The 22550-nt window shown below is 36.2% G+C and overlaps 2 protein-coding genes across 3 annotated transcripts in view; both read left to right on the forward strand.

Annotated features, from left to right (window-relative positions):
- Window positions 1–639, forward strand: part of TERB1 (telomere repeat binding bouquet formation protein 1) — a 15294-nt gene extending 14655 nt beyond the window's left edge. The window contains exon 19 of the mRNA XM_026036488.1: window positions 423–639. Coding sequence (XP_025892273.1) covers window positions 423–639 — 217 coding nt within the window. The remainder of the gene's footprint in view (window positions 1–422) is intronic.
- DYNC1LI2 (dynein cytoplasmic 1 light intermediate chain 2) lies at window positions 603–22550 on the forward strand. Of its 2 annotated transcripts, none has more exons than XM_026036478.1 (12): window positions 603–671; window positions 1616–1732; window positions 6625–6855; window positions 10749–10915; window positions 11235–11328; window positions 11917–12052; window positions 12501–12612; window positions 12816–12875; window positions 13544–13585; window positions 14057–14174; window positions 14745–14861; window positions 19704–22550. In XM_026036478.1, exons 2-12 carry the CDS (start codon window positions 1645–1647, stop codon window positions 19808–19810), a joined length of 1272 nt encoding a protein of 423 aa, XP_025892263.1. In that variant the 5' UTR covers window positions 603–671; window positions 1616–1644; the 3' UTR covers window positions 19811–22550. The 2 variants fall into 2 exon arrangements, with proteins under 2 accessions (XP_025892263.1, XP_025892264.1); XM_026036479.1 differs by lacking the exon at window positions 19704–22550 and adding an exon at window positions 16717–16885 and having other exon boundaries at window positions 622–671.

Raw genomic sequence — 22550 nt, forward strand, 5'->3', positions numbered from 1 at the left:
AGCGCGGACCGGCGCTGAGGCCGCTGCTGGTGCCGGCGCGGCCGGCGCGGGGCCCGGCCGAGGCGGGGCAGAGCCTGCGGGCCTGGCTCACGATGCGGAGGAAGCGCGCGGCAGGGTCCGGAGCCCCCCTGTCTGAGCGGCAGCTGCTTATCTGCCAGTGGCCCCTTTTTATTCTGTATTTGCCTTTTTTTTTTTTTTTTTTTTTTTTTTTTTTTTTTTTTTTTTTTTTAATGATAACGAGAGAAAAACGTGTTTACAAGAGGCAGTAGTGGATTGTGGGAAGACTTAGTCATCAGTTGAAAAGTCAGGTTTCCTTCCTGGCGATGCTGCTCCTTATGAAGGGAGGGAAGTTTCAGAAAGCAGTATTACCTGAGCCTCTCCCCATGCTGCAGGAACTTCCCTCTGCCATGGTTCCCTTCCAGGATGTGGTTCTGGAAAACCTCCTGGAGTCCCCAGCCAGAGCCTCGCGTCTCCTTCGTGGGGAAGGATGCGCTCGGGATGGTCCAGGCCCAGGTCCTGGTGCTGTTGACTGAGCAGTGTCCGGGCCCCACGCACGCCCGTCTCGCAGCCAGCCTGCTAACAGCTGCTCCTTTCCAGGTCCTCCATCCTCAGCGAAGTGTCCACCCGCTCGAGGTCTAAGCTGCCATCGGGCAAAAATATTCTTGTTTTTGGTAAGTAGCATACACAGGCAGTAGGGTTGTTTATTGTTTTTGTAGAGGCTGAATACATATATGTGTTTAAAATAAGATAGCTTAGCTATTAACCTAAGTAGTGGAGAAAGTTTATCTTGTTTAAAAGTCTAGATGGTTGCTCATTTAACTGTTACATATCAGCATAGCTGTGCAACTACAAGATGAACCAAAATAATCAACTAAATGATTCGAGTATTGTTTGCATAACTGGCATTAAGATCAGTTTTTTAAAAAATTAATTACTTCTGTGCATCTGCAGATTCTGATACTATTCCACACTTTCATGTAGGTGTGATTTATTTTTATTGATTTAAAAGGTGAACTTTCTTGCACAGCAGCAGACCATATGTTTCTTAATGATTTGTCTTTGGGATATTCAGACATTCCTTTCTGCTGTTTTTGTGTGAATTAGAACATAAAATACATACTTTTGAGATCACTTTAGATTACAGAAAGGTTGCTGTTTTGCCTGAACAACAAAAATACAAAAGCCATGTGCAGTTGTTATATGCTTTTTGATCAGACTGTATGAAAAAAATATTTTTTATCACATCTTGATCTGGATTATATGTATTCTTTTGCTTTTTCTTAGTTATAAACAATGTGAACCAATTGATGAATCCATTTGTTAAAATTAAGTTATATAATAAAGGATATGGTATTCCTGTCTTGAGGCTGGCAGATCTACTTTCTGGTTTATGCTTCTATTAGATTCTTAATATAGTTTAGACAAATGGAACGTAACAATGGAGTGCTTCTTTATGTCTGTCTTGGTATGAACTATCAGATACATCTGGAAAGTAACAAATAATTATAGTTCAGAAATAGACAAGAATAAATTTAGTAAGCACCTTTCAAAAACTTCTACAAAAGTAAAATTGATTCTGAATGTGTCTTTTTTTCCTGTGAAAACTTACTGGCAGGTGATGATGGTTCAGGTAAAACCACACTTATGGCTAAAATACAGGGAGCAGAACACGGCAAGAAGGGAAGAGGGCTGGAATATTTATATCTAAATATTCATGATGAAGACAGAGATGGTAAGTTACATTTTATATGTAATCTTTCTGCTGTAATTAAGTAGATGATATTCTTTTTTTTTTCCTTCTTTATTTTTAAATTGTATTTGGGATTATATCTGTGTAGCTGGTTCCAAATTGGCTTTCTGTTTATGCTTTATGAGGGATATCAGTTTCTTAAAAGTGAAATGCATTTTACTCTCAGAGCGTTCTCTTCCTATTGCCCTTCTCACAGCTTGACCTGTGTAGGAGGAGACAGCACTCGAGCAGCTCCCTCAGGATCCATTTCTTTTCAGGACAGGTATTTTTGCTGATGTTGAGTAACTATCAGATTAATTGCCATCCAGTCCAAATACGTAGAGCTATAGAGTGACACATCCATGAGGACTTAATTTTAAGTACAGATTTCAGGGTTTGGGTCTTTTAGAGATTTATTGCAGGAGCTTACCTAAAAGTTATGTTTGCTGTGTATAACTGAGACAGTATATTACTCATAGCTGTATGAGTGAAGAGCAGAGCTTAAGACTGACAGAATCAGTATTTTCTTTCATCAAACTTGAGAAATTTCTCATTGTGCCCCATCTTTCTCTTTGTTTTGGTTACATGCCGCCACCCAATATGTGAGGGGCAAGACACTGTTTACAGCAGGGGAGCAGCAGGGATCTGATCATCGTTAGGAATGTTCCTCTAGACATGAAGAGGTGGGGCATGAACTAGTTGTCCTTGCTTGTAAATCAGCTTTGGACGTACTGCAAGGGGTATGTGTGTGTGTGTGATGCAGCTGGTCACCTTCTGAGTTGTCATCTCAGAAGCAGGAAGCAATGAAGGCGGTTTGTCCCGGTGTTTGAATATAGGTGGACTCCTGTAACAGTGTTTCAGCAATGGAAATGTACTGCAGGCTTGCAAGGGTGATTAAGTAGCGAATGTTGCTGGTTGTTACGGAGATTGGTCCTGTACTCACATGATAGTCAACTATCTTTGGATGCTAAGGTAGGCACCACTGAATGATGAGTACATTGCTTGTTTCTTCAGTGGCCATCTAACCTAGCCATTCTGAGAAAAGCTTCTGTGTTGGATTTTTCAGTGCTGAGTTCATTCTTGGCTTCTTGAGGTTCTTAGTGCAGGTGCTTTCTCACCATGGACAGTCTTCCTCAGTGCTGCATAAATACTTCAGTGAAAGCTGCTGTTACGGGTTCCAAAACAGCCTGTGACATCAGCCTTTTTGCAGTACCAAAGGAGCTGGTATTGTAAGCAGACAAATGTTTGGTGTGACATTCTTCCTGATGCTATCAAACTTCAGGTATCTCCCTGCTTTAGAAATATTTGAAGACTATTTCTAAATATGTGAAAGTGTTAAGTACTTGAAGTGGTTAGGAGAAACTTGTTGTAAGAACTCTGGCAGAGAAAGGAGACTTTTTTGAGTAGCAAACTCGGCTTGAAAATTCAGATCTTCATGCGTCCCTTTAATGGGCGGGGTGGGAGCTAATAATACCTGCCTTTCCCCTTCTGTCTTATTAGTGTCATCAGTAAGCAAAGTAAATAGCAAAGTGGGTCAGAACCTTCCAGCAGCAAAGAAAACACCCATCATTCTTAAGAACTCTTTTTTTCTTTTAACTCTTAAAAAACAAACAAACAATAAATGAACAACTTTGCATACTTTATATCTGTGTATGCCCAGGTGCACATTTGTGAACAAAGCTTTTCAACTGACCTGTGATTGTCAGAAGCCATTAAGTGAGCCTCAGGAGCTCAGTAGCACTTTTACTTGAAATTAACACTGGTGGCTGAAACTCTATAGTGGAGTACGAAGGTTGTCGTCTTCATTCCCTGATGCTAGAAGCATTCTTTGCAATTTTATTTTTTTCCTTTACATTTTAGAACAGTTTATTTTTTTTTCATAAAATGTATTTGGCCCTAGTGCTGAGTCACTATCTGCCTTCCCATGAAAATCTTAAGGGGAATCATCCCTGTCTTGCTGCTATTTCCTCCGTAGTCTCCCCAGTCTCCTTCCCATGATCTTCCCATGTCTCTTCCTTTCCTACATTTAAGGTAGAGTTACTCTAGATTGCTGTATAAAAGAAGAATACATAACGTAATTCACATAATTTAATTCACCCTAATTCTTGTTTTACTGTTTTACCCCTGTAAGGGTGAACCTTTCTTAACTATTATAGGAAAATTAAGCAAATAAATAGCTACTTAAAAAAACACGTATTTTTTTCTAGTACATGTGCCCTATAACTCTTTTTCACTGTTATCTGTTTCACTGTCATCTGCCTCTTGACAGTGGCTTGTATGTAGCTTGGATGAAAGGGTACCTATGTAACCATTAACTTGCTAATTGGCTGGCTCATATCTGTTTCTGTCAGACTTGAGCCATTCAATGTAACATTCATTGCTTTGGTCCCTAGGTCTTAGAATAAGTCCACTATTGAGTCTATACCTGAAAAATTGCATTCCTCAGGGTATTATCCCAAATTCTGCCTGGGCTAAGACATTTGTTCAAGAAGATATTTGGAGCTGCCTGACAAGCTATCTTGAGAGAGAGAAAGACAGAGATGGGATTCTCCTAGATCATTAATCTCAGGTACATTATCCTTGGAGCAGATGGCTGCTTCTACATACATGATACTTTAGCTCATCTGAATGAAAGCATTTATAGCACTAGCTGTAAATTTAACTCCTACTACTAAGTGACCTTGAAGCTCAGGCGCCAGAATCCTATGTTAGTGAAATTTTCCAGGGAGCAAGATTTAATTTTTTGCCATTCTTTGTGATGAACAGATGTTTGGTAGCAGTACTGGATAGTCAGCTTTTGAGAGCTGAGAGTCTTGCTGCATAGGATGTGGAAGAAATGGTCTGCATGATGAGACCTGTCCTTGAAGTGTAGGCTTCGGAATCTCTTGCAGTTGTGGGGTTGAAGGGAGGGTGTGCAGCAGGACAATGAGACATACTCCAGTGACTGGTATGTGACTCGTTTTGCAGAGTGCTCTGTAGGTTAGCAGACAATTATAAACACCACAGGGAATTTTCAGTTGAACTGCATCGGATCACAGATGCAGTACAGTTGCCTATGACTATGCCAAGTGTGCAAGTGAAGTAGAACCATTGTTATCCTGTTACTGTTTAAAATAAATCGAATAGGCTTTTTTTTTTTTTTTTTTTTTTTTTTTTTTCCCCACTTTAGGTTTGGACTGTCCTTATGTGCATATTCCAGTTGAACTGGTTGTTCCTGCCTGAACCAAGTGGTGCTGCTACAGTGATTTCTAATGGGCAACTTGGTTTCTTGAAAGAAGAGTTTTCTCTCTTCTGCTTGTTTTCATAGCTTGAATTAAGGATATTTGTTTCAAATACAGCTCATTAACTCTGTTAAAATTTTGAATAAGTACTGGATATGTAGTTGCAGTTTACAGAATCAACTAGCTACAGTAATGTTCCTCGAATGTGGAAAACAATTTCCATGGCTAAAGGAATAACGAAATTTTGACAGAATTTAAAAATGGCAATTTATCAGTTATTGTAGTAGACTTTAATATGTAGCACCAGTTTTTCAGCAGAATGTGATAATTGTTTGCACTGTTTTATCACCTCATGTCATAGCTGCTATAAAAAGTAGAGTTAACATTCACATCATATGACCAACTGGAAACTTGATGGGGTGCTGGCAAAGTTGAATTTCCCATCAAGTCCTTGCCAAAAATGTAAACAAACACCACTCTATTTCTAAGTGCGTTTTTTTAAATTCATGGTAATTGAAAATCACAGACCATACCTGGTGGTTTTCCTTTTACTGTTAGACAGGAAGAAAACCTTTGTTTTCATGCCATGTTACCCTTAAGAAATTAAGCCCCATATCTATGTGGACATTGTGTACATTCTTCCTGGCAGACTCATTTAATCTAGCTAATAGTAGTTTCAGTCTCCATAATCTAGATGTTAAATAGAAACACAACCCTTAAAAAAGATGCAGATACATAGGAAACAAAACACGCGTAACCTTTTAGTTACAGCAAACGTGACTGGTTTGCTGATCTAGTGCATATATTTCAAAATTCACCTATCTTTATATATTTAAAACATGTGGAGACTTGTTGATGCCCCATGTTCAAAATTGAAATTCATGTTTGGGATAATTTTTTTTCATGTCGACTCTCTATCCTGGATGTATTATTTTTATTGTTGTTTTTCAACAAAACCTTTCCACTCACTATTGAAACAATGGAGTAAGAAACACAAAAGCTAAAACACAAAATCTTCTGCACAGTATTTGTTTTCTGAAAAGCTATGAGTAGAAACCAATGTTAAATCAGCATGACTTAAGAGCAGATAGAACAGCTTAAAGCACAGCTAGTAAGTTTGGTAGGTTGTAATTTTATCCTATGTTTACTCCTCCTACTCCTGTCCCAGATACCTAAGCTGCTTATTACTTATATCTTGTTTGTGGATTACTTCTGTTGTGAGATGTCTTCAGTATGGTAAGACAGCTTATGTGTCTGTGTGACACCTACAGCTTCCCTGCTAGGTTCAGCTGTAACAATCTTCTCTTGAACGTCGAGTTATGTACGTGTAACATATATCCGTGGTTTACTTAGAATGTGCATGTTTTAAATTCACCAAGACTATGTGATATCTCAAAAGCATCATGCTAGCTTTCCTTAGTAAAACCCGAAAGAGAGGTGTTATCTTTTAAACTAAAAGATGCTCAACTGAGAGAAATGTTGTTGAATGGAGGCACCTACAAAGTAATTTGGCATTTACATGTACACCTGTGCTAGAAGCAAACAGGCAAGAGCTGCTGATAGCCAGACTCTAATCTTCCATTTAACACTGTAACATGTTCTTCTATTTATTCACAGACTAGCAAAGCAAAGAGCAAACATCTTTGGTGTTACAACCGTGGCTTTTCTTTTCAGATCACACTCGCTGTAACGTTTGGATTCTTGATGGAGACCTATATCATAAAGGGCTGTTGAAGTTTGCGGTTTCTGCAGAATCCCTGCAAGACACCATTGTAGTCTTTGTTGCGGATATGTCTAGACCTTGGACTGTTATGGAGTCTTTACAGAAGTGGGCCAGTGTCTTGCAAGAACATATTGATAAGCTGAAAATTCCTCCAGAAGAGATGAGGGACATGGAACAGAAGTGTAAGTCTTCATGTATCCCCATATTCTTTTCCTTTTCTACTGATTCTTGAATCTTTAGAGTATTTTCTAAACCATTCTTTTTCCCAAACCTCTTTTGTAATATTAAATTTGAATTTTGAGAATAAGTTGACTAAAAGTTACTTTGCATTTGTGATTAGAACTCTAATTCAAATAGACTTTTTAGGCTTTAAAAGAACTCTTCCATTTTTGCCGTGCTAACAACATTTGAGGTGAATTAATCATCTGAGTTTCTTGCAATAATGAGACCTTCGTTATTTAACTTGATTTTTTTTTTTTTAAGGAAAGGCCAGTTCTTAAAAAGCTAATTTGGTAGAGAATCATAGTTTTAAAATAATGACAAAAATCCATAGAAAAACATTTTCCTGTGAGAGAATATTTCCTGTAAGGCTCAGATCATGATCCTGGTATGTCTAATTGTCTCTCAGTATAGCTATTCCTCCCCTATGACTTGAGGAATGTTGTATAAATTAATCTTCTTTCCTGGTATATCCGTGGCAGGAAAGAAACTGGCACTGACAAGCCATTACCATTGCAGGATTGTCTCCTGGAACTTTGGTTCTTTTTGTTTGTAATTCTTTATTTTTATTCATAGTGAATTACTCCAAAATAAATTCCTTCAGTGGAAAAGATCTTAGCAACATGCATTCCTTTTCAGCTGAGGTGTAGATTTAGGCTGATCCTGGCCAAGTGCTGCTTTTGTTCATGGCTGGTGGCTGGCTGTATTGGAGTGTCTAAACCTTATAAACACTGTCTAGTAGCTTCCTTGGAAACGCTTTAGGGAGTGCTGTAATCTGTTTGGCATGTAAACATTCAGATGTATCTTTATAGCTAATTTGTTTTCTGAATGTTATATATTGCTTCCCAAAAGGGTGGTGCTTACAGCACACTAGTTGGAGTTCAGTCTTAAGGACTGAAACTTTTGGGAATTTGATAGTCAGATATTGGTTTAAAAAAAAAAAAAAAGTTAAAATCTGGCAGTTCATAAAAGAGAATTGGTGGGGAGCAGCAGTCACTAGGATAATAAGGGAGGATAGAAAGGCTGCACTTAGCTACTTCTAGTCTCAAAAAATGACAACACAGATTTGTATTTTGCTGAGACATACCAAAATTTATGGCAATCGAAATAAATACAGAGGGTTTTTTTTTGTGCACTTGAGGTTGACTTTTCAAAAAAGAAGTGTTCTTGGTTTCACTAAGAGTATAGCATGGACAAGCCAGTTACAGTTATGGCAGCACTTCAGCACTATGTTTGGGGAACCTAGAAGACATTTGAGTAGTATTATCATAGAGATTTATAAATTAAAGTGTCTTAGAGGTTACTAATTTCTCTTGCACTTTAATAGAATTGAAGGACTGTAGGGCTGTGCTGCCATCCTATGGTTGAGCAGTGAACTTAAGCCCAGCATGATGCAGGTAAAACAGGGCTGTTTCTGTTCACAAGCTTCCCACATCTGCTCTCACTGTGTAGGAGACTTGTGTCATCTCTGATACATATCTCTTATGTTCTTGCGTCCAGACTATGCATCAGGTAAAATCTGTTCTCAAAACTTTGGCCATCACAGTTTGTAATTTTCTTAACAGCTTAATTGTTCCAAAAGTAATTCCTAGTATAATTGTTAATTAGAAGAATCTTTCTCATATTACCTGCTAGGTTGTTTTTTCTCACTTTCTAGGATCCTACCGCCAGTTTCCAGGAGTCCTTTTGTTAACTCTGTGCTTTCTACTGAGCTGGACTTTAGACTTTAGATTTTAGCCTTCAAGTTTTTTGTGGCCTTTCTCCACCCAGCCTTTTGTTCTGTGTTTGCCTTTTGAGATACTGACTCTTGACTTTACTGGGTGGATGATGCTAAACTCCATCTGGGGTATGAGGAATTTTCCCTTTGCGATGAACTGCTTCCAGAATGGAGGGGCAGGACACATACATGGAAGCAACAGGCTGCTTTGAAAAAAATTGGATCATTCAGAATATACCAAGAACATTGTCTGCACTGATGCCTATTGCTGAACTGCTTATGTATAATTTTTGGAACTGTGGATGTTCCTTGCTTAAAAACTTTACTAGTGTGGATTTAAATAATGTCAAATGTTCTGACAGTTCAGATGAAAAATCAAACAAGTCATTGTTTAAAATAGACACATCCTGAATTATTACAAAGAAAGTCTGTATTTAAAAATTACTTTTTTTAAAATTTGCATCCATAGCAGAGCAGAAAAAGATATCAAAAGTCATGAAATGTAGAAATGAAGCATGCTGGTGAAGTAGTTGTATTAATTTCTTTTGGTCTATTCAGAGCTGAAATAGTGATAAACAGATTGGGGGTGTTATTGCATCTAGAACAATCAAACCTAAGAATAATTGAATTGTTTTCGTGGTTGGTACTTCTTTACAAGTCACTTGCTGGTGTGACATGCGTGATACCTGTTCTTGTAGTTGGTTTTCAGTAGCTCTGTGGAAATGAGCAGTGCATGAGAAGAAGACAATTGATAGTAAACTTCCATTTACTTGCTGTGTCAAATGCAAAAATACTCATCCATTAAATATAAATGAAGGACTTCTATGCAGATATGACAAATTTTATAGATAAATTAGGACTCTTTAAATCAAATTTTTTCTTTATAGCATATTATCAAATTTTAAATGTAATAGGCCATTCTTAGTACCCTTGGTGTTAATGGTAGGTGAGTATTAAAGAGAAGCAGGTATTAGCTGCTTCTCTTTAGATGACTAGGCATTTTTTTCTGGCTTGTGTGCAGTGTTTTATTTATATTTCCTTCTCAAGCAAAGAAATTTAAACATATTTAAGAAGAGAGTGTATTTTAGAAAATAAAAGTATTTTCTAGTTAAGTATTGTGGGATTAACTGTTTTTTCTTGAGACAGTTAATACAACTTTTAGATATGCAGCATGTGGAATATAATTTAAACTTCCAGTTGCTGAATTTGAAACAGTATTAGAAAAAAGCATGTTTTTTAAATATTCTGAAAGGGTCTCCACCAGAAGGCACTGCATCTCCACTTTTAGGTAACTGCGTTTGGATATTGTTTGTTTCATTGTTTCTTTGGAGATACTGAATTGGTGACTTAAGCTTTTTTTTTTTTTTAAGTCTTTTTCTGGATTAGAGCTCCCTTGTCTTCCACAAGACTCACTCACTCTATTTCCTATATGTAGTGAAAATTGGAGATTGTGCAACTTTGAGCAGAAGAATTGTTTTTTGGATGTGTTCTTTCCTTCATATCCCTATTCTATCACTGAAATGTTTTATGTTTTGAAAGGAGACAGTGACTTGGCCCTTTTGCAAGCTCTAAGTTACAAACTTTTCCCAAGGTTTTTACCAGTTCCTAAGCGTCAGCAGCATCTGCTGCGGTGCAGCAGCAGTTCCTTCCCCCTCACATGGGTGGATCGACTGCACAGCGGAGTCTTCTTGAAAGGCTTGAATGTTCAGAGCTTCTTTGAAGAGTTCCGCTCTCTGTTCACACAGTCTGCTACTTCTGTGACTGTTTCTAAAATACAGATGCCTTTGTGGGAACAAATTGTGGTGCTTCCCACTTTCCTCCGAGGGCTGCACCTGGCTGAGAGAGGAGGAGACTTTCGATGAGATAGACATGACACAGGAGAGTCCCCAGGAAACAGGGCACCTGGGAGCAGGCCCCTCTGCTAGAAGATAGATCTGGTCTGCAACTTTCAACTGGAAAAATAAAATAAAATAAAATAGTAGTTTGCAGCCCGGTCTGTTTTTTCAGTAGTGCCTCACTTAAAAAAAGAGAGTTTTATAGTTAGTCATAGGTACAATTATTCAAATTAATTATGATTTTAAAGAGGAGAAAAAAAAGAACAACAGTTTGCCTGCCTGATGAAAATCTCTCTCTTCATAGTTATAAAAGAGTTTCAAGAATATGTAGAACCTGAAGAAAGCTACCAAGGATCACCGCAGAGAAGAGGCCCCTCTTCTGGTCAAGAGGATGAGAGTGTTTCTTTGCCACTTGGAGAAAATGTGCTGACCCACAACCTTGGTATTCCTGTGCTGGTAGTTTGTACAAAAGTGAGCTTCTAATTTTGTTTGCTATTATGAAAAAAAAAAATTACTGTTATAAGATATGCTCTATATGGACAAAAGGATGGAAGTCTTGATTAGTAATAAGGGGTTTTCTTTTAAAAGTAGGCTTTTGCCATCAATGTCAATTTTTAGTTTTGAAGGGTATTATCTGAAGCATTGTTTCATGCTAACTGCTTTATATTTTCATTTATTGGTATCATCTTAAAAGCTTAAAGTAAATGTGTGTGCATGTGATATTAAGGAAAATCTATTGAAATGTGCTGGGGTTAAGTAGCTGCCTTGGTTTTGTTCTTCCTCCTTACAGTGTGATGCAGTGAGTGTACTAGAGAAGGAGCATGATTACCGAGAAGAACACTTTGACTTCATTCAGTCACATATTCGTCGATTTTGCTTACAGTGTATCCTTTCCTGCTCTGAAAAGAGTTACTGAAATAAAGAAGCACAGGAATATGTTTTAGTATAGAGCTGCATATAGAGTTACCCTGAGAAATTGTACTGAAGTGTTGCTTGCTGTTTAGTAATTTGCTGTGTTGCATTTGTAGTTTCAAGATTTGTAGAACTTCTGTTAATTTTTAAATCGTGTAGGATTTTGAGATTTTGTCTTTTCTAAAAAGGATTTGTATTGCATTTCTTAAGGGTATGCGAATGCAGGCTTCATTTTGTTCTGTTTTTTAAACCCAAAAGCTGCAGTTTATGCTTGAAACCCACACGAGATTAAGGAGATGACATTCCTAGAAGGAAGGTACATTTTCATATGTGTTACATGAAAGCAGTGTGAGTCTTCTCACGTTATTTTCCTTCCCTGTACAGCTAGGGAAAGGAAATTAGCCCCACTCAAAAGCATAACTCGAGTTTTCATCTTGATTTACTGCCTAAAAGTAGAGCTTTTTGATATGTGATCTTTAGCTCTGTTTTTAAAATTTTTACCATCACTCAGGGAAAAAAAAAAAACTATATTACATAGTTTTCCTTAAATGAACAATCAGATGGAGCTGCCTTGATTTATACATCAGTTAAAGAGGAAAAGAATCTTGACCTGTTGTATAAGTACATTGTACATAAAACATACGGTTTTCAGTTTACCACACCTGCCTTAGTGGTAGAAAAAGATGCGGTTTTTATGTAAGTCAGTTATAAAAAAGATTTTTTTTCAAATTGTTTTCTATTGAAACATTGCCCTTCCTACAAGCATTATGAAGTTACTACTTCAGTGCATTCTTATTGTGTTATATTCTTAAGCTGTAAATTGGATATGAAATGCTGTAACTTGACTTCCATCTGTTAAAAAAAGTAAAAAAAAAAAACAAATCTAGAGCATACTGTCTGGGTCTGATAAAAAAGTGAACTTGAATGATTTGTGTCATTGAGAAGCTTGCTATGTGAGTCTCCTGAAATCCAGGCTTAAAAAAAAAAAGATGCGTATTTATTGGGTTACTTGACCCAGAATATACCATACCATTTTTTATATCTTTTGAGTTTAGCTGAGGATTATGACAGCGTTTAATGACCTTTGTTGAAATATTTCTTCTGTGATTGGAAAGGCCAAACTTTCTTTCAAATTTGTATATAGACCTGCTGGTTGGGACAATGAAAAGAAAATTGCCATTTTACATGAAAACTTCACAACAGTGAAACCAGAAGATGCGTATGAGGACTTCATTGTAAAACCTCCTGTAAGAAAGGTATGAGGTCAGCTGTTGTCCCCTCCATTCCCTGTCCTTTCTGACCATTCCCAGCCTACAAATCAAGTCAGTTTGTTTGAATGACTGGCTATAGTAGCATAAGGAACAGTTTTAAAACAGTAGCCTTTTTCTTTCCTTTTGATGACTGAACCGTAGAAACAACTCGGTGTCTATTTCTAATGAGAAAATGTGTTGTTCAACAGTTAGTCCATGATAAAGAGTTGGCGGCAGAAGATGAACAAGTATTTCTTATGAAGCAACAGGTAAGAAAGTCCTTACTAAATGAGATGTCACTTTTAGCTCCCCATTCCTATTGCCCTGTTTTCCCTCACTTCACTAGACATGCACTGTACAGTTTTGCAAATTAAGATGTATTTGTGAAATAAGACTTTTAATGCACAGAGGTAGAAAATATGGCCACTTAGTGGGCCGGAAGAAAAAAATGTTGAAAGCAGAAAACATTTACATTTCAAAGCAGAAGAACAAACAAAGCTTTTGAAATTTTTGAAGCATAGACGTGTTGCTGTGCAAAGTAAAAATACTTTAAAAACATCTTAGCACTGCAGTTTTCTAACAGAGACATTGAAAGACTTTGAGGTGCTAAATTTGGCAATACTAAATCTTGTTGTTTTCTTTACTAAAGATTATTTATAGAGTTTATTGATTGTAGATATCATAGAGGATTCAGACTCGGATATCTGTGGTTCTGAAAGGTCTGGGTAAGACAAAGGACTGAAGCTTATTCATTTTAACCTTGTCTGACAATGAAGTATAGACATCTCTAAATACTGGAGAGAAAGTCTATTAATATCAGAAAATAAATGATTAATTAATGGTCAGTTAACTTCACTGTATTTTATTCTTTTAGTTTTCCTATTTTAAATAAAAAAAAAAATCTGTATTTTAAATCCTTAATGTGTTGTTTTTGCAGTCATTCCTTGCCAAGCAGCCAGCAACGCCTACAAGAGCATCAGTAAGTAAATTCCTGAGAAGAGTAGGAGTTTTGGTTATTGAAAAAAGCCCTTTATTTTCCTGAATTAAAAGCATTTTCTGATGAATAGTTAAAGATTCTAATTTCTAGAGATTAAATTTGCAAATGAAATACATACCCTGTCTAAGACACAGAAAATTCAACATTATATGGCAGCATTTTAAAGCCACTGAAAATCTTCTATAATGCTTTATCTTCTCACTTAATGTAGAGGCCCATGCCCAAATTCAGCTTGTTCAACAGAACTTTTGTTCTGTTTTGCCTTCTTTTTGCCAGTGTGCATTTACAATGCAGTACCAATATAAAGATTGAAAAAAAAAAAATGTATTTAATGTTACATTTATTTTATGTAATTAATTAATTTTAATAATTTAATATTTACTTTAAATTATTTATTTATTTTAGTTGTTCACTGATTGTGTGATTTGACCTAACTTGTTTATTTTGCTTAAGGAATCTCCTGCAAGAGGACCAGCAGGATCCCCAAGAACTCAAGGCAGAGCTGGTCCCACCAATGTACCTAGTGCCTCACCAATAACATCAGTTAAGAAACCGGATCCAAATATTAAAAGTATGAATTAGCATTTGTAATATTTTTATCATGTGTTATTTCCTTTTAAAATTCCTTATGTATAAAAAGATCCTGAAGTATATTCACTAATTAGTTTAATAGCAGGTCACTATCCTGCTGCAGACTTGAATCCTTAGCTGCAAACTTGATTTTCTGCTATTATTAAGAAATCAGATTAATTCCTTAAATTGCCTAAACCAGATTAATTCTTTAAATTACTAAGAAACCAGATTAATTCCTTAAATTGCCTAAACACACTGATTATGCATAAATTGGATTATTAGAGTGGACATTAAACTCCATGTAACTTAAGCAACAAAAACCTGTTTAAATTGAAATGGTGTCTCCAGTCTCAGGAAAGCAATAATATGCTTTCCTCTGCCTTTACTGAACGAAACAAAGAACTAATTTATTACAAAAGGGAACGAGTAAGGGAAGGGCTGTCTGATATTTGCAGCAATATTTGAGGTTTATTGCCTTGATTGGTGAGAATTATATATGTATATTAAAAAAAAAATCTAATTCTGTGATTTGTCAGTAATAACTGTATGTGATTTATTTGTTATTTAGATAATGCTGCAAGTGAAGGTGTCTTGGCTAGTTTCTTTAACAGTCTTTTGAGCAAGAAGACTGGCTCTCCTGGGAGCCCCAGTGCTGGAGGAGTGCAAAGTGCAGCCAAGAAATCAGGTATTGGATATGTTTTTGCAGCATGTTTTGGGTATTTTTAATAATTTGGCTCATCATCTGTATTTATTGTTCAAGCTGATCAGTGAAGTGGTAGAGCTTGACCAGTGAGAGAGTCAAAATATCAAGTGTCCCGGTAAAGAACTAGACAGCTACAATTTCATAACTCTGGGACTTCTATTAAGTCTGTCATAACTTGATTCACTGAGTGAAATTGCACTGCTGGGAAATAAATACAAATGAGTCTAGATTTTATTTACAAAATGCTAATTTTTACTTTAGAATTCATTGCCTCCTTGTCACTTAAATACTGTTTGAAAAGAATTCAGTTAATTGGCTTTGGGCAGTGATTTCCAGTCAAACCACTGATTTCTCCACAGAATTGAAGTTTAAATGAATTACTTCCTTGAGGTAAATCTCTTCTTAATGGAATAATATTTTATTGTGATCCAGCACAACAGATAACATTGATCCAGGTGGATTCTTTCTTCATGTGTGTGTGCGCCTTTGTCCTCATTTTATGAGATATTTATTGAGTAATCACACTAGGTAGGTGAAAATACAGGAAAAACATCAGAATGTTTGCTGTACAAAATTCAGTTTTCTAAAACATGATTGTTCCATCCAAAATTTAAAATTCGTTTCTGTGCTGATAATTTAGATGTTTCATTTTGATATTTGCATGCCTGTTACTCCTTATATCCTGGAACTTTAGTTACTTAGAAAATTACTTCTCTGCTTAATTTTTGATAGAAGTTCTGCTTCTGATTCCAGACTTGTGAAATTGCTAAAAAATAATGGTGATGCCGAAACCGCAATTTCTCATGCTTATAGCAGAGTGTAAAGCCCAGACATTCTGAAGTACCTATTAAAAAAAATGTCAGAGTGATGATGCAGATGTAAGGGAACCAGAACAGTTGTCGAAGCTTATGTATTTGAACTAAAACTATTCCCAGAGAAAGAAACAAAGAGGTGTTTTGAGATGAGGAAGAGGTTTATGTGCAAAGTCTACTCTAGTATTCTAGTTTATTCTCTTTTTTATTATGCCTGTTGTGTATTCTGCATTTCTTAGTCCCAGTACTAACTGTCTTGCTCTAGTGGAAACAGAGAACAGTGTATCTCCTTTCTCCCTTTCTCCTTATAGCAGTCTTCTGTATGCTTGAAAACTGTTAGCCTTAATCCCTCCACTCCTATCTGGACTACAAAAATACAACTACATAAATATATTGTGTTGGCCTTTCCTCATGGCGCCTATTTTTTATGGCACTGGTAAATCTTCTTTGGACTATCCACTCTTTTTGGTGCCAAAAGTGGACACAATACTTCAGACAAGACTTTGCCACTTCTGAGTAAGGATTACTTAATGTTTTATTTATTGCTTTCCTGTTCAAAACTTCTCGGCAAGATGCTAGCCTTTTTGCATCTATATGGTATTGATCAGGACTTGTTATAATAATACAGCCAGTTTAATACAATATCTGCTAGTGAGATTGCTAGTAAGATGTCTTTCAGCTTGTATCACATTACCTGAGTATTTCCAAAGGTGGCAGTTCTTCCTTTATCATTGTTTTGTATTCTGACATTATGCACCATTTTGATCAGTGAGATGGAAAACTTTTTACCTCTAATCCTGTCATTCGAAGTCCTTTTGTAGTCCCTTCCAGGATGCTTGCCTGCAGATCTGCTAACTTCAGCAGCTGGGCAGAGTAAAATAGTGCCTAGCACTGTGGCTAATTAATGAAGTTTATTTTTTAAAATACAATACACTATTTTCTGAAATATCAAGACTGTCTTATTGTAGTCATATATATGACAGTCATATCTGATGTGATATCAACTACTTCTCCCTTCTCCACAGGACCCGTTACCCAATCACAGAAAGAAATTTCGTTGACAAAACTTGTTGGTAACTGATCGAGGTTGATTGTTGTGCTGGTAGGCCCATTGTAAACCCTTTAAATGTACTTGCAGCGTCTGGAAAAATACTAGAATAAAAACTAACTAGTCTGTAGTGGGCTTGACTCTCTTCTGTTTTGTTCTTCTTGAACATCTTGTGCCTTTTTGGAGATTTCAAAGATAACTAATGGCTATGTATATGCCTACATACATATATCTTGTGCTAACATTAACTTCTAGTTTAAATCATTCATTTCGCTCCTGATACATTTAGAAACAGCAGTCATTCATCCTTTCTTATTTTTAAACTAAAAGTTATTTTCTAGTCTTCTGTTAGAGATTGAGCTATATTTTGCCTGCTAGTTTCTTCTTCATCTTTATGCTTCTTCTTTCCTTAACACGAGTTAGAGTTGTATGCAGCACTCCAGATATACCTTATTGTAGTGCCTGTTATAGCAGCAGTGATACTTCTTTGGTGGAAGCACCTTTCCCGAGTGGTCCCAGGATCACAGTTGGCTTTTCTTCGCTGCATCCCATTGGCAGCATGTGATCATCCCTGATATATGGAACTGAAGAGTCAGCTTTCACTTAAAAGAGAATTTGCCCATTCTTTGCCAGCTGATGTTCTCACATCTTATATTCAACCAATATAGGACTAAAGTTTCCTAAAAAGGTAAGGGCTCCTAATACTGATATCTGAAAAACTCTCATCAAGTTTGTAAGGCAGCTGATACCTGGTGATAACAGAAAAGCATAGTTTTATTTTGTGAAAGAGTTGAGGAAAATATCTAAACCTACGGTTTTGTAGCCTTATTTATGGCAATATATATATACTTCTGTATTAGTAGCTATACTAAAATGATCTTGTAGGGGTTTAAAATGTTTAATAGAGTCCTAAGGTTTCAGGAGGCTACCTTTAAAAATATTTAAAAAGACCATCTATTGCTACCCTGGCCATGGATACCCTTGTGGTCGTGGATCTCAGTATATCAGTCAGACTAACTGATTTGTTTCTGCTGTTAACTCAAGTTTGAGAGAGCTCGCTTGTCTTGGCAGATGCTGCTGTTCTGTCTGCAAGCAGACGAATTCTTGACCTGTTTTCCTTGCCTGTCTGCTGGTCTTTCCTGCATGGAGAGATCTTGATACTTAAAGAACTTCTGTTGTGAGTGAGTTGCGCTGTGGATATTTTTTTCTCATAGACTTGTTATAGTCACAGGACGATTCTTTCAAATTCTAAGACTTCTCTTCAGCTTCCTTGTGCAGTAGGTGAACTCTGGTTCCCTGCTCTCACTCTTCATCTAGAAAGTAATATGTATATATGAGCACATAACGCACTATTGATTGCCCAAGGCCAGGTCAACTTTCTGTAGGAAAACTGAAAGCAAATATCAATTTAATCTGCAGTGGAGAAGTTTTTATTTTCTCAAAACCAGCTACTTGTATTTCTTTTTCTTTGTAAGATACTTGCCTATGATGGTGGTAGGTACGTAAAGCTACGTTGTCATAAAACAATTTAGTGTTTTTTTTTTGTTTGTTTGTGTTTTTTGGTTGTAAAATGAGGTAGTTTTAGGAGGCATCTGGCAGGAGGCAGCTGTTTGGTATTATCTCAGAGACTTAAGGGTCCAGTTCATTCAGCACACAGAAAAAGAGGGTTCCTTTAGGCCTACTTTTGTTAGATTTTTTTGATATCTTAATGTTAGAAGGTTGTTGGGATCTTTGTGAAATTGTGTGTGTTTGTTGACTCAAAGTCTGCTTAGCCTACAAAAAAAGGCAGTTTGTGTTAGGATTATAAATACATGTACATTACAGTTAATGTAGTAATTTTTAAATTTTGTGTATACTTTGAATAGATGCTATTAATAATGTGGCTGATGACTGGTGTTTAAATTGAAAACCTTTTCAGTGATTAAAGATAACCTTTTAACTTGATTATGTCTTTGTACTTTGGAAAAAATACTTAAATCTCTAAAGTCGAGTCTTGCTACTTTAATGTTTTCAGCATGTACCCTGGAAAAAATCCACCTAATATTTCACACACATTTGAGCTGGAAAACAGATGCTTGTTAAATTCTTTGGCTATGTAAGGAAGCAGTACATGGTTATATAATCTATTTTTTGTCTAAAAGTGTACCTTTATAATCTTAAATGCTTACATACTGTGAGCATTAGAATATATTGTTCCAATTTGGGTGATTAATTTCTCCTTGGATTTAAAATCTTCAAAGTAAGTGAATCGCTGATACTTCAGCTAGAGAATTAGTACAAAGTTCTGAATCTAATATAAAAATGTAAGATATGCCTTGGCATGAAATACTTTGGTGTGTCTGCTTCCAATTGAAGAAGTCCTTTGAAATGAATTCTCTGAGATATTAAATGAATATGCAATTCATGTCCCCTTTTCAAGGGGAAGCATTGGCTGCTGTAGTAAGAGTTCCTCCTATTAGCTGTTTGATACTAAAACTCAGCAAGTTTGGGTGTAACCAAATTGATTCCTTTTGGTTTTTTGTTTTGGGGGAGAAGGGGAGTGGATGGAATCGGAGAGAAACAAGTGTGTTATGTACCTTAGAAGTCTTATGATTTTTAAAAAACAGACTATAATAAATTGCCTATTATCTATGCTAATAGTAGATTTCTGTGCAGGTTTTTGTTTGCTTTAAGAAAATTATAAATGTTGCTTTTAAAATGTCAGTTGCTATCAAGTGTATCACAGATATTTTCATACTTCATGCTCCTGTAAAATGATGCATTTAGTCTCTTGGAAGCAAATCAAGTCTTAGTCTTTGTGAGTCTTTCCATAACCTTCCCTTGCATTGGGTCATGCTCTGTGTTCTTTAGGTGGTGAAATAATAAATAAGAAATTTACAGATTGAAATGACTTTATAAATATTTGTATTTATTAAATCATTTCCTTTGTATTAGACAACTTAAATCTTGTCTTTTTAATTTTAGGACAAAAAACAGTTTTGACAAATGTTCAAGAGGAATTGGACAGGATGACTCGCAAGCCAGATTCTATGGTAACAACAAACTCTCCTCCAACAGAGAATGAAGCTTGATAACGCTTAAAAATGCATATGTAAATGACCAAATAACTATGTATATTGATCTGATAAGACCAGGAATTTTCTGCTATGGCAGATGCTATCAGTTTTTTGGGGCAGGGGAAATGAGCTTACTATGTCATTGCCTTGTCCCAGTAAAAAGTGCACATTCAGGAAGTTTGCATATAAAATCCCTCTGTATAAGATAACCATTTAGAGTTTATATAGGGCAATTCTTTTGATTTTGGAGGTAAGCAAGTGCAGCTGCATTTCCTGTTGTGAAGAGCACAGAGAAGCAAAATGCAGAATTATTAGTGAAATACTACTACGACTGACTGCACACAAGGCAAGAAAGAGAAATGAAATCCTTCTTCAGAGCTAATGGAATCGGCTACTTGTATGTTTGCAAATGCGTAATATGCTGGAAAGGTGGTGGTGGTGTAACAGCATTAACTAGATGAAAGAGGCTAGGTGGGGAATGCATCCCTAAAAGGGGAAATGGATCTGATTCAGTAAGAAGCTAGAATGTTGGAGTGACTGGAGAGGAGCAATGTTTTTAAATCCTGTGTTCCACATAGGGTAAATAATCACTGTTTTAAAAAGACTACTTTGTTGGAGATTTCCAAGCCAAACACAAAACATCATGGGAATTTATTTTTATTTTATTTTAATTTAGTTTTTTTAAAAAAAGGTCTAAGAGTGTGGATGCCCTTTCTGGTGTAGCTGACAAAGGGAGAAACTATAACTTGTTTAGATCCAAGTGCCTGGCACAGTGTGTGATGTGTCTTTAGAAGGTGCTTGAACTTATTGTGCACTGTAGTACAAACAGTCACTGTTTGGTTTTATTTTAAAAACGGTAGTTTGGCAATTTGTATTTAATTTTAAGTCCTGTTTTCTGATAGCTTCTGCCTTTTTTTATGCCAAGAGGCTAGCCTATGAAGAATGGTAGGTGACATATCATTTTCCCATAATGAAATGTGCTACAGAATACTCGGTATTTTTTTCTTAGTTTTTGTAACTAAATTTTAGCTACCAAGCTAAATTGATTCCTGCCTTATACCTGTGGAGGTTTTAAAAAAACTTTCAAGGCCCTTGTTTCAACCACATCTGCTGCAAGTGCAGCCAACTTGAATTCTGAAGGTAACCCAAAAAGGTATGAATGTGTACGTGATGAACACGGAGCCAATAACTGACTTTGTGTTTCCTTTAATGTAGCATTTCATTTGGAAAGATGGGTTCTAGTTGTCCCCGTAGCTGCAGTGGAGTTCTGTCCATGGTCACCTAACACTGTCATTCTGTAAAATCAAACAAAACTGCTAAGGTTACTGAAATGGCACTTTGATTTTATATACGGTATGCTTGTTTTCCATGTACACACTACCATAAATTAAGAATACCAAGCATATTCTGTTCTCTTAACGCTGAAGGGAAAAACCACAATTTGAATTATGCAGAGTTTACTTTTTATTGATATGAACTTGTACTAAATCGGATGTCTGGATATAACTTCCTTAATATATATTGTTACTTAAATACACAGACTTAGATTGACCACTAACACAGTACTGGTTGTTAACTTCAAATCCTATGTTACATCAAGAGGCTGTTCTTGTAAGTCTGTCTAAATATTATCTAGAAAGCTAAGAGTATTTACTTGCCTCTTTGACAAACGTTAACATAAGTATGTTATTTGTGCCAGTTTTTTGTTGAAAATATTATAATTTTTTTTACTTTTTTTAAAATAAAAGGTATGACCTCAAGTTACATAGTTGTCTAGGTAGCAGTTAAACTAAGCCTCCGGATGGCTAGCACCATGTGAATGTACTTCCTGGTGTAGTGGGTGCCAGTTGCAAGTTACTGCACCAGAAGAAGTAATAACATACTGTCCTTCTGACACTAAAAGTTTAGACTGGAGACTAAACATCAAAAGCAAGACAGGAATATTGAAAAAGTGTGATCACAATAGGATAATAGGATATAGTTTAAAAACCTCAGTACAAAACTGCTTTTTTTGGGGGTAGGGCTGGGGGGTGGGTATTTTATCGTGATAAGCACTTTCTCTAGCAGTATGGCTAAAACCTACAATTGAAGTATTTTCCTTTTTTGTAAGAATGTTAAATTTACTAAAATTCATCAAAACTAATAATGTATGATAACATACCAATTTTGCAGAAAGATGATTCTGACAAAACAGATTTCTTGTTTCTAACTGCAAGTGAATGCTCCTAGTTTGTTGAAAGAAATTTGTAAGTAACATCGCATCCTGTGGTTGCCAAAGTCTGTCAGCTTTGGTGAGCTGCACAATTGTTCTTCTGGTGTCTTCAAGCATTGGAACCAAAGGCCAAATTGCAAACAGCCTTTACATTTTCAAGTGAAACTTCATTTTATTTGCAGATACACTTGTATGGTAGACTGTTTAAACTATTATATGACTATATTTATATGCATTATAGTGACTGCATCTACTGTTCATGTTTAAACTAAGAAAACAAAAGATGAAATTATCAACTTGAAGCAATTAAAAAGTTTAAGGATTGGCCCTCCATAAAAATGCTATGGTTATGCTGCTTGATTTTAAGTTTGCACTTTTTTTTTATTGGCGTTTTAAAAGCTGTTTAAACTGAACAGAATTTCGTATTTTATTTAATTTAACTACATTGAAAGTGACTGCTTTGTACATCATGAACTTAACAATATAAATGCTGTAAATGAAAGTTCACTGTCATGTGTACTAAGGTTATTGATTTATTTTTTT

This window comes from Nothoprocta perdicaria, unplaced genomic scaffold, assembly GCF_003342845.1.
Source record: "Nothoprocta perdicaria isolate Ctin4 unplaced genomic scaffold, notPer1 scaffold_18, whole genome shotgun sequence".
Lineage (NCBI taxonomy): Eukaryota > Metazoa > Chordata > Aves > Tinamiformes > Tinamidae > Nothoprocta > Nothoprocta perdicaria.